Source organism: Odocoileus virginianus, chromosome 10 (assembly GCF_023699985.2).
Source record: "Odocoileus virginianus isolate 20LAN1187 ecotype Illinois chromosome 10, Ovbor_1.2, whole genome shotgun sequence".
Lineage (NCBI taxonomy): Eukaryota > Metazoa > Chordata > Mammalia > Artiodactyla > Cervidae > Odocoileus > Odocoileus virginianus.
The window spans coordinates 35,261,729-35,274,321 of record NC_069683.1 but is presented as its reverse complement, the minus strand read 5'-3'; the positions used below and the strand labels follow the sequence as shown (position 1 = coordinate 35,274,321).

The 12,593-nt window shown below is 48.4% G+C and overlaps 1 protein-coding gene across 1 annotated transcript in view; it reads left to right on the top strand.

Annotated features, from left to right (window-relative positions):
* Window positions 1–12,593, top strand: part of GALNT18 (polypeptide N-acetylgalactosaminyltransferase 18) — a 342,383-nt gene that overhangs the window by 164,644 nt on the left and 165,146 nt on the right. Inside the window, exon 3 of the mRNA XM_070473386.1 lies at window positions 12,249–12,415. Coding sequence (XP_070329487.1) covers window positions 12,249–12,415 — 167 coding nt within the window. The remainder of the gene's footprint in view (window positions 1–12,248; window positions 12,416–12,593) is intronic.

The window sequence follows — 12,593 nt, the reverse complement described above, 5'->3', positions numbered from 1 at the left end:
TAAAATTTTCTTAAAGCTGCAAACCACAGTTAGCTTGTGTCTGGAGTTTTCAAGAAAGATCTTGCTTCTGGGTTTGGAGTATGTGTTCTTTGGAAAGGAGAGTTCAGTTCAGTTTCATAGATATTTATTGAGCTTCTGCTGTATGCCCTGTAGTTAGGTATGGTTTTTCTTGGCCCAGGGGATCCTGGCTGGGCTCTAGTGATGAAAGACCATCTGAGGATCTACAAGGAGAAAAAAGAGTATATGTTTATTTAAAAAATACTTGGGGGCTTCCCAGATGGCTCAATGAGTAAAGAATCCACCTGCAATGCAGGAGACACGGGTTCAACCCCTGGGTCAGGAAGATCCCCTGGAGGAGGGCATGGTAACCCACTCCAGTGCTCATGCCTGGAAAATCCTGTGGACAGAGGAGCCTGGTGGGCTACAGTCTATGGGGTCACAGAGTCGGACATGACTGAAGCAACTTAGCGCACACACAGGACTCTGCAGAGGCCTCAGCCATGATCTTGGCCAGCACAGAAACTATGGACTCAGGTGCAACTCAATACACATTTTTCTCAAAATAAGGGGAAATGGTAGATTTTGCCGACTGCAGCGTGGCTGTAATGATGACAGGTGTTTACATGGGCTTGACTGGTTGAGATGTGCTTCCCGTATGGACCACACCAACCTGCATGAAGGTGGGCAGGCAGCTGGCACAGTCCCATTCAGCGTCGAAGTAGCTGAGGAGCAGAAAGAGTAAGAGTTCTGGCTGACATCACACAGTTGAATAAGGGACCGAGCCGAGACTTGAACCAATGTATCCAGAAGCCAAATCCGGGCCTTTGACTCGAGCCCACCGCTGGGCTGGCCGTGATTGTGCAGGAGGCATGCTGAGAGCTGACTGACACTGCAGCCCTTCCACCCCTCACTGAAAGAGGTGCCCTGCACACCAGTCCTTCCTGTCTCCATGGGAGAGAAGCAGGAGTTGCTGGGTGGAGAGACGAGGCCTCAAGGCCTTTCTCTAAAGTGCAGGGCTCCCTGGAAAGCCCGCTCTGAAGGAAGTGCATTCAGAAAAGGCAGCCCAGCCTGGACTTCCCGAGTTTGCTAAGAAGGTGGCGGCAGGTGTGGGAGCGAGGGCCGGAGGGGGATGTCTCTGAAGGATTCCAGGTGAGCTGAATTCTGTGGTTTCCTCCTGAGCCACTGGAGAGAAGCAGTAATCATAATGGAAAGACCTGTCCTCTGCACAGAACTTTACAGTTTATGGAGCTTCCACACCTCCCCTGTGGGCAAGGCGACTTCTGTCAACCCCTTTTTATAGCCAGTAAAACAGAATCGCTGATAAAAGGCAGAGCTGAGCCTTCCTGCTCTCAGCAGGGCCTCCTGCAGAGGCTCCAAGGACGATGGTTTCTCTTGCACATGGGCTGGAAGGCTCTGTCTAGCTCTACTTCAGCTGCTGTGCCAGACACACACCCAGGATTAGAGAGCCGTTGGTGGACCACTCGAAACAAGCACATGCTTGGGTAAAACAGTGCCTCTCTTTGTCTGTTAATTTCCATGAAAACATCACTGCCTTGTAACAAGGTCATTGCTTGTTTATCCCGTTTAACGCATTTTAGAAACATCTTTTCAATATCTTTACTGTCATCCTATTTCAAATTACACTGCCAAACATTTATATAGCATGAGCCATGTTTTCAGGGAAGCATTTCGCACTTTATTTATATTAACTCTTTCATGTCTCACAGTAACCTTCTGGAGTAAGTAGGAGATGCACACTTTACTCTCCTACTCATGACACTTTGACACCCGATGTGAGGGTTTTTTCCCCCATATCGACCAATTCTGTGACACCAGCTGGGTGTCCCTACGATTCAATTAGCTTTAGATGCTACCTACCAGAGTTAGTGTCAGATCCCATAAGTTAAGGGCTCAGTCCCACAAGACTGGCTCCACTTTAGGTGCCAGTCACAAGCCCCAGCTGTCATCTGTACTTGTCACTGCCCAGCTGTAATTTGGGATTCAACCCCTCCTTGGTGGTGGTGGTGGTTTAGTCGCTAAACTGTGTCTGACTCTTCATGAACTGTAGCCCAGAGGCTCCTCTGTCTATGGAATTCTCCAGGCAGGAATACTGGAGTGGGTAGCCATTCCCTTTCTGACCCAGGGGTTGAACCTGGATCTCCAGCACTGCAGGCCGATTCTTTATGTCTCAGCCACCAGGGAACAGGGGGCTGGTAAAGGGGATTGGACTATTTTCTGCAGCCCCTGATGGGAGCAACGGGGGCAGAAGCATGCACACCTGCCCCCAAAGGAGCCGGGGGTCCTGAGCTGGGGAGACTCTGTGGAAAGAACATTGAAGTGGAAAGAGTCAGGATGGGATTACAGCAGGGAAAGAATGCAGCCTGGAGCCGGGGACTCTGGATCCTCCTGGGAGCAGGTTAGGGTCCATCCAAGGTGGCTGTGGGTGTTTGCGGTGTTACCACTAGGAGTATGGCCACCAGATCTGTGTGTATGGATTGGAGGGTCACAGGGTCTTCATGCTGCAGCCACTAGACAGATCTCTGGGATCTCTGAACTTTGGGATTCAGCAGGACTGGCTTCATGAGCAGCATGTATGGTAGGCAGGTAATGGCCTCCCAAGGTTGTCCACGTCCTGATCTCTGGAACCTTTGAACATGGTGTATTACATGGCAAAGGAGAATTAAGGTTGCAGATGGAATTGAGGTGGCTAATCAGTTTGCTTTAGAATAAGGAGATCATCCTGAATTATCTAGACGAGCCCAGAGTAATCCCTGAGCACTTAAATGTGGAAGAGAAAGGCAGAGCAATGGCAATGTGAGAAGGACTCAGCCAGACACTGCTGGCTTTGAAGATGGAAAAGAGCTGTGAATGGGGGCAACCTGTAGATACTGAAAAAGGCAAGGACAGTGTCGAACAGGTTATCACCTGGAACCTCCAGAAAGGAATGCAGTTCTGCTGACACTTTGACTTCAGCCCAGTGAGACCTCTGTCAGACTTCTGGCCTCCAGAATTGAAGATAGCTAATATGTGTTGTTTGAAGGCACCAAGGTGCAGGACTTTCTTACAGTGGCAGGGTTAGTATCAGGACACTATACAGTGGGCCCCTTTTATACAAGATCCTCAGAAGGCTAAAAATGCCCTGCCCTTGGTTTAGTGTTCTGCTGTTGCTGTGTTAAAATTCTTAGTAAGTTTTCAACAAAGGCCACCATGTTTTCCTTCTGCACTGAGCCCCACAGGTTATGTATCTGGTCTCGGTGGGGAAGCGGGGCAGTTTCAGGTGAGAAGCTGGGACATGATCACTGGATTATCTAGGGGTTGCTTTCCCAGGGCCAAGGATTTATACCAAGAGCCACTGTCTGCTCACCAGCCCTTCCTGTGTGCCAGGCACTGTGCAGACAGATTAATGTCTACTTTCTCCTTTAACTTTTATCCTCATGTCTCTATGGGGTAGTTATTATTATTCACATTTTATATAGGAGAATGCTGAATATTTGCAAGGCTAAGAAACTTGATCAAGTTCCCAGAGTTTTACGTAGGTCTGTGTCTCTAGGATGCTATTCAGCCCCCTTGCCCCACCCTTCCTAGGGGAGCTTTTCTAGTTTGGAATCTTGGCTCTGTGGAGATGACCAAGAGGTCTTTGGAAGATGAGACTTCCATGACAGTTGCCTCAGGACAAAGGGGTAAAATCAACACCCTGAGTAATGATTCTGCTGCTGCATCAAAAATGCTAACTGCACAGACACAGGAGGAAATACTTCTTAACTGGGGCAATCTGGGAAAGTACTTGTGGTTCCTGGTTAACTAAACATATTATGAACCAGTAGTATCACATGATTGTCCTTAAATATGATGTAATCTTGAGCAATATTAATGTCTTAAAATGGGGAGGTGAATAGTTTTGTTCTACTCTGCTACTCAGATCAAAGCTAAGGAATTGGATTTTATGGGATATAGAGAAAGTGAGGCATGTTTAGAGGAGAACAACTCAAGAGGAAAAACTGGGTAACATGACAGACAGATGAAGTTTCTGCTAGATTATAGAGTAATATGTAAAACCCAAATGCCTGGATTCCAAGGCCAGGTCTCTCACTTCTAAGCTGGTTGATCTCCAGCAAGTTAAGTAGCCTCTCTGTTTCCTTGGTTTTCCTGTCTGTAAACTGGAGATGGTAATACAAAGATTGAACATGTAATATATGTAGATGCCTTAGAACATTGCCTGACATCACAGTAACTGCTATTTAACTTTTTGTTACTCTTCATCTGGGTCCCTGGGCTTCCCTGCTGGCTCAGTGGTAAAGAATCTGCCTGCCAATGCAGGAGGTACAAGAGACCTGGGTTTGATCACTGGGTTGGGAAGATCCTTTGGAGGAGGAAATGGCAGCTCATTCCAGTATTCTTGAATGGAAAACTCCCTGGATAGAGGAGCCTGGCAGGCTACAGTCAAAGGGGTCATAAAGAGTCAGACACAACTGAGCAACTGAGCACATCTGGGTCTCTGATTTGTAAACGAGATGGCCTGGGGGGCACGGTCATGACTTTAACTACTGGAAGGACCACTAAGCAGACAGGAATCACATGGGCCAGGCCTTTCCCCTGACCTTAGGTGAGAGGAGGGCCAGGCAGGCATTGCAAGATAGAGCAGAGTGGTTTCTCCCCAGCCCCAGAGTTCCGAGCATCGGAGGCTAGAGCCAGGCTCTGCTGGAAAGCAAAGATGCCCCATCCTCCTTCTTCCCACCTGCAGTGCCTGCCTTCCCCACCCGCCCCCACAACCACGTTCCTCAGCTCTCCTTGCCACAGGCCTGGCCTGCTCACCCTCAAACCCACCACATGAAGATGCTCAGTCCCTTGTGTGACTTCTCCACCAGAGCTAGCTGACTTTTGTTCTCTGGGTGCTGTCTGTGTAGTCCCAGCAAACCCATTTTCCCTGGATTTCTAATAAGTTTTGGGAACAAATGATTGCCCGGCTTCCTGTTGGTTGTTTATATTTTAATTGATTCATTTCCCTCCTTCTTCTACTTACAGTCTATGTTTGATATAGCAGATCCTCTCTCCAAATCAGTAGAGTCCCCTGAAAGGATGTTAGTAGAACTTCTGGTTCTGAGTGAAAGCTGGACGTTTTGATGATCACCTCTACTTTGAATTGTACCTGTTGTCATTCTGGTGTCAGGTGCTCTTCTGAGATGAGGCTGGTCCATTTCTCTTGCCCTGTAGATAATTAAAACTCCTGTCCACATCTGAGCCAGACATGCATCCTACCAGGACCCTGAAGCCCCTGGCTACACGAAATATCCCCACTGCCTCCATGACCCCTCTGGCTTATTGGATGATCTGGGCTTATTGTTGTGGTCAAGCAGGGAGTAAATGTTCAACTCCATGATTCCATTCTGTTAGGCTGTGGTGGAAATCCCACCCACGGGGTTTTCTCGGAACTGCATTCATTCTACTATTCACTGCTTGAGCATTTGTTCAATTGTTCTTTCAGCCAGATACTGGGTGCTTCCTGAGTTTGTACTCTGTGCTGGACGCTGCATGAGGCATGGGGGGTGGAGGGGGCGGGCTGGTAAGCAAAGCAGATGTGGTCTTGATCTCATGCAGCTTATAGTCTAGTGGCAATACTGACATCTGTTACATAATCACATTAAAAGGTAAGTGGCAATAGCATACATGTGGCATGAGAGTAAAACAAAGGAGCCTGTGAGAGTCTAACAGGGATCCCATCCCAGTCCAGGAAGTGCACAGTGTCTTTCTTTGCTGGGTTATATGTGTGCTCTCAGGGAGGAAGGAGCTGAGCTTACTCAGGTGACAGCAGGTGGCTGGGATTCTTTGTAAGCCAGTGTCTACACACAGTCACATAATCACACCATCAGAAGCCACACACCCAGGCTCTGGAGGAGGGCAGAGAACACAGCTTCAAACAAAGAGTGTGTTCAGGGATTGCTTATCTCAATGGAAGCAATGAAACAGGAAGGCAATTTAGGCTTCACAGGGCCAGTAGAGCTTTATTGTAAGAGTCCACATCATCCTCCTAGATGTACTGTGTCCACCCTATCTTTCATCAGAGTTGACCTGGAGTGACTTCCTTTTTGTCCCTCCCTCCACCAGGTCTTTGGGTTGTCACAACACCAGTGTCTGGCCAGACAAATCTCTAGATGGTCATAGAAGGAAGGTGCAGACCCTAGTTTAACAGGACCTTTGGGCACTGACTTTGGAGGCAAATAAGCCCAGGTGGAAGTCCTGGAAAATAACTTGCTGTCTCAGTCTAATTGCCCTCATCTATAAAATGGGGATAAAATATTTACCCTATAGGACTTTAGGAAAGAATAAAAATTAGAGGGGGAACAAAGTAAAAATATCCATACATATCTTAGCATGATTTATGGCAAGTCATAAGCACTCAGTAAGTGAAAATTATTGATGTTGTTACTTCCAGATATTCTGTGCGGAGTCTCTGGGCAGTAGGGGTAGCAAGCACGGTGCAGTCTCTGAGCTCCAGAGGTTAAAGAGCTAGAGATGCCAGCCTCCAAGAGTGGAAGTCTTGACTACACGCATGCCCAGTGAGAACCCCCACACTGCTCTCATCCTTGGGTCTCATTAAGTCCAGCAGACTGGATGCTGGCAGGCTGGGAGCCTATCTAATCTGAAAAGTTCTGGAAGAAGCCAGAAGTCTAACCAAGTGAAGTCAGAGGAGGATCAAGCAAGTCCTGTGGGTGCAGGTGGGAGGGTGGAGGCCGGGGTGAGGACACAGTTGGCCATGAAGGGATAAGAAGATACTGCTGATCTCAGGGTGCCATCCTTAGGTGGTCAACAGTGCAGCTGAACCCTTGTGTGCTGACAGCAGGTACAGGGGAGACCCTCCACCCTATCTAGGAGAAACCTAGGAAGAAAGAGGAGCTGGGGACAATCAGGGGAGTGGGTATTCAGGGGAGTGGTATCTTCTCTCTGCTTGGTCCAGGTGGGTCCCTCCTGCACTCCCAGAACCCAGGCATAGTTAGACCCAGTTCCCCATACACACTGGTCAGCAGCCCCCAGCTCACATTCTACTTTGATCTTCACACTGGAAGGGGTCAATCGGCCTCTACGAGTCATGCTTCGATGCTCTGGGAATTCATAGGTTTGCCAGAGTCACAGGAAGAATCCATCCCTCCACTATGGAGGTGTCTGGCTGCTGCCCTGGCTGGTACCCAGTTCCCGGGTGCCTGACTTGGCCTCTCTTAGTCTGGCACTGCCTTTCTGCCTCTCGCAGGTAACGGCATCACTAAAGCCCTCGACATAAACTTGCCTCATGAACAGCTTAAAACCGTCCAGGGAGCTCTGCTGGGAGGCTCCCATCCCCGCACCGCCTCTGTGCAGGGATCGATGCAGTCGACTTTATCAGGACCATCAATCCTGGCTTATTAGACAGCCACAGTTCTCCCTGCTCAGAAATGCCTTGTTTTTATCTTTAGTGGAAAATGGCTTAACTTTGAAAAAGAATAAAAGTACAAAGGGAACTTTTATGGCTGAATTTTACAGGAGAATGTGCCTCTTCTCAAAATGAGTGAGGGACCAGTCTGGTACAGTCAGGCTTTTTCAAGGCTTATAAATAGGGAAGGGTCGGTTACATCCTGGCGGCTCCTCCAGCTCTCACGTACCCTGGCCCTTTTCTGGAGAAGTGAGCAGATACAGGGTAGACAGAGGCAGACACCAGAGCAGGTGGGGATGGCAGGCTCTGGGAGCAGAGGCTGTGCTGGCCAGACTCCGGCAGACCCAGGGGCAGGGGGAGATCACTGGTATGTGAATATGAGAGGCATAGTCATCAGGTAGAGGCTGGGGCTGGTTGTTGGGTAAAGTGGCCAGATTTTGGAGCAGAAGCGCTGGGCTTGGTCTGGAACAACCCTCCTCCATAGCAGCTCTTGGACGTGTGTTCCTTTGGCAGGACTCAGGATGCCCTGCTGCAGGCAGACTCCTGTCCTCAGTTCAGTGTCCGGCAGTAATGATGGTGGGTGGGACCGGGAGGTATGAGGACATCTCGTCTGACATACTGGTCTTCCTCCCTCCTTTTGCCTCTCCCCTCAGCCCTGTAAGTTCTGCTTCAATGTTGAGATGAAGATAGGAACCAGGAGTATGTGTATCCATTATATGTGTGTTGGGTGCTTTGAAACAGTAGCCTCAGTTTATTCAGCAGATGCTGGCTGAATGAATGTTTGCTGATGGCCAGAAAAGTGCCAGGCAGAGCATGTGCAGTCACGAGCAAGATCTGTGCCATCAAGAAGCTGTGGTCTAGTCATAGGATGGCCAACCATCCTGGTGTGCTAGGGATTCTCAGGGTTGAAACTGGGAGAGTCCTGAGCAGACTTGGATGATTTGGTCATACTGCCTAGTCATTACTACGGTGGTGATTGGATATATGTGTCTTGTGGCATTTGGTGATGGCCAGGTACTGGCTAGGAGGAAGAGGAAGTTTGCAAACTATTTCTTTAGTGAGATGTTTTCCGTTCATCACATATGAGAGAGAAGATCTTGAATGATATGGAGAAGACACCTAAAATGATCATTTCCCCTGCCTTCCTCTGTCCATGCCTCCATGTGACTGGACATGGAGAGCAGGGGAGTGGCTTGCCCAGGATCACACAACAATTCGGGGCACAGTTGGGTCAATGCCTGGGTGGGTTTATCCATCCCTTCTCCCCCACAATGCTCTCTCCCTATAAACTAGCCCACTTTGTCTTTCTTATCCTGCCCACCCTTCACCTCTCTACTCTCAGAGACCCAGGTTTAGGTTAGATGCTGTGCAGTCTGGAGAAAAATCACTGCGGCTGATCCTGGGAGGGCCTTGAGTGACACTCCGGAGAGAAGGGGGGGAGGAAGGATTTAAGGAGCTCAGTACATTTGGCCAGGGTGGGTCACTTAATTATAGTGCAGAGGACCTGAGAGCTGCTGGAGATGGAACATGAGCGATTGGGGCCAAAATCCCGGTGAGGGAGAGCAGAAGGAAGGACCTGCTGGTGAGAGAAGACTTGACTCTCCTTCTCGGGAGGAGGTTTATACAAAAAGGAGCAAGCTGAGATCAGTGGCATGCATGTGAAATTCAGGCCTTATGCAGACATACCTTGTCTCACTGCATTTCACGTTATTGTGCTTCACAGATACTGCATTTTCTACAAGTTGAAGTGTTGTGTTATCATGTGATGGTTAGCATTTTGTAGCCATAAAGCATTTTTAAATTAAGGCATGTACATTGTTTTTTTCAGACAATGCTATTGCACACAATATACTATCGTGTAATAGAAACATAACTTTAAATGCACTGAGAAACCAGAAAATTCATGTAACTCACTACATTGCAGTATTTGCCTTATTGCAGTGGTCTGGACTCAAACCTGCAACATCTCTGAGGTATACACGGATAAAATAAATAAACATGTTGGTTTAATACCGAAAACCTACTATATGCCAGACTCTGGTTTAAGGTTGGGAACTAGCACAGTAGCAAAATAAAGTCCCTGCTCTCAGGGAAGGTCATTATAGTGGGAGGAGACAGAAATGAACACACACAAATGTGATGTACTCTCCTAGGTGTTCTGTTATGTTCAAAAGGGTTGTCATATAACAGCTGAGTTTGAAAGAGTCTTGCATGTAAAAATAGTGATCAGTAGAGTTTAGCTTGAAAAACAAACATAACATTCCTGCTCTGCTTGGAGAAAGGTCACCAGGAGATGGATACCAGACACGGCAGCCCAGCCCATCAGGATGGCCATGGCTGTTACCGGGAGAAGTTCAACTTGGAGTGGTTATGTGGAGCTTTAAAAAGGAAAAGAGAGGAGTGGAAGGCAGTTAACCCCTAACTCTGAAAAACACTTGGGAAAAACCTGAGGCTTTAGATGCTGAGGCTCTGAGAACTCAGAGGCAACCCCTGGAGATATAGGAACAGACTAGGGTCAGTCTCATGGCTGGTGGAGTTAGTGGGGCAAGACAGTTAGCTTGTACTGATATAGTGATCTTATTAGGAGCTGTTACACTTTCAAAAAAGAAAAATAAAGGTCATGTGCTAGTAGTCTGACCATATAAAGTGTTTTTTAAAACTGCAATTTGCAAGTAGGTTGTGTTAGTACTTCTATCATTTTCCATTCCTAAGGAAAGGCCAGAAGAATTATTTGACATTAACCACCACCTTTTAATTGCTGTTGTGACAGTACTATTCACAACAACATCACGTTTTTTGAAAGGGTCTGATGAGCTTAAGCAGGCATCCCAGCCTTTCTCCTTCATCCAGCCTTTCTCCCTCATCCTCCTCATCTCCTCCTCCCTTCGCTGCAGTTACCTGAGCTGGCTCCCTCCATCACCTCCTCTCTAGTCACAGCACTGTCCCCGCCACCCCACGGGCCTTTGCACCTGTGGTGTGCCAGGTGACACAATCTCTCCCCCTCATAGAGCCCTCCCCTGACCACTTCTTCCAAACAGCTGCCGGGGCGCCACATTGCCCTCTGACACCACATTCCCTTTCATTTCGGAGCTTGAACGAAATTATATCATTTGTTTGCTGCCATGTTTGCCTGTTTCCCACTTCAGAGCATAAGTTCCCTGAGGACAGGCACTTTGTCCATGTTCTGTTTTAACCCTTAATGCAGTACCTGCCTCATGGAAAAAACTCAACAGATTCCATTAAATGCAAGAATGAATGAATTCTATACCAATTTGTTATACCGGGTGGCTTTACTCACATCCTAAGTATGAAGCAGATTTGGATAAAAGCTTGGTTCTTTCCCTTCCCCCACTCATTTTTTTTTTTTTTTTTTGGTGAGAGAAAAGGAGAGCTGGAAATAGAATGAGAGAAGTTTCTGTAAATTTCTGGTAACCATAGAGACAGTGATTTTCGTTTATTAATCTGCTCTTAAGCAGGCTGGGGCCCCACTGTGATTTCTCCAAAACTGCTCAGCGCTGGTTATCCTGCAGCCTTCCTCATTAAGGAAGAGCAGGCCCATCCCTATCCTGCAGCACTTTGATCACAACTAGTGGAAGCCCTGTGCTATTATGCTCATTATTGCATTATTATGCTCACCTGACTGCACCTCCCACTTTGGAGCAGTGCAACATGGTCACCCTGAACCCCTGGAACCTTCAGTGGCCAGTGGTGGGAGCAGGCAGCCTCCACTCTGAGCCGAGGACCGAGGTCAGGGCTACAACTGCTGCTCTCTCCTTTCATTCAGCTGTCCTGAAGATGGGAGCACAGTGCCCTCTGGAACAGTATTTAGTGTCAGCCAGAGAAGGGCACCAGCAGTGGTTTCCCATCTACAAAGTCAGGAGAAGGAATTGACATGCCCTTGGGAACCATGACATTCCTTATTGTCTGGCCTCATGATGGGGTCTAATTTTACGGTCTCATGTTCCCCTTCCTTTGGAGAGTGGAATGCAGACTTTTGTGATTTTGCCTCATGTCATTTGGTTAAGAGACCTCCAAGTGGACCTCCAAATGTGTTTCATTGGAGCTAAGGAGGAAATGGGACAGTTAGGGGCAGTCTCTCACCTGACCACTTCTCCTTGAAGGGAGAACCCTGGTGTAGAAGTAAGACCAGAGTTGAGGTTTCATCTTGGCAGTGGACACATGGTGGGGACCTAGCCGCTATGAGCCTTAGCATCTTCATCTGTGAAATGAGGTCTGAATTGTCCTTCCATTCCTCTATCATGTTGAGACTCTGCCTCTGGTTTCCACCTGTTTCTGGAGGCTGGATCCGTAAGATGGAAGAGCTATAATAGAGGCTCTAGGCAGCGTTCCTTCTGGAGTGAGGCAGAGTGGATTCTGGCAGGAGGAGTCTCTGGAAGGAGACATGTTTTTCTCCTGAAGCAGGTCATCTAAGGTCTGGCCTCATTTAAGCACTGGCTGTCATTTTGGAAAAACTAAGATTTTCTTTTGGTTGCATTTCCCATCCTGTTGGATTTAGAAATACGGTGTCATTCTTCCAGTAAACATTTGGTGACAGCCTGCTGGGTTCCAGGCCCTGTACTAGGGTCTAGTGATCCAACTGTTCATCTGGGAGAGTTGTTGACAAATTCAGACTCTGTAGTGGGGCAAACGGGTTTCAGTGACTGAGGGCCTGTCTGCTGTACCCTTTGTGATTATCTTAAGTATATCAAAGAGAAGACCCCGGGGGAGAATGTGGACTCCTGAGCTTTCCAGCAAAGCTGGAGCCAAGACATGGGCGGGCCAGCACCTGGGGCGACCCCCGCCGAGTCGGTGACAGATCTCAGAGCCTGGCTTTTCTTCTTTCCAGGTGCCGCAACCTTTCATTCCCCGACAGCCTCCCAGAGGTGAGCATCGTGTTCATCTTTGTCAATGAAGCGCTGTCTGTGCTGCTGCGTGCCATCCACTCGGCCATCGCGCGCACACCTCCGCACCTGCTCAAGGAGATCATCCTGGTGGATGACAACAGCAGTAACGGTGAGTGCCCAGCTCCCTGCCCTGTGCGGGCGTCTCAGCCTCCGTGCAGGGTTCTCATTTTCTACAGGCTCTCCACGGCTCTCCCTTCTCTGGGATGCTGCCTCCGAGAGGAGAGATTCACGATGGTTACCACTCTGGAAGGTTCAGTCCACAGTTGCGCCTCTTCACGTTCTGGAGG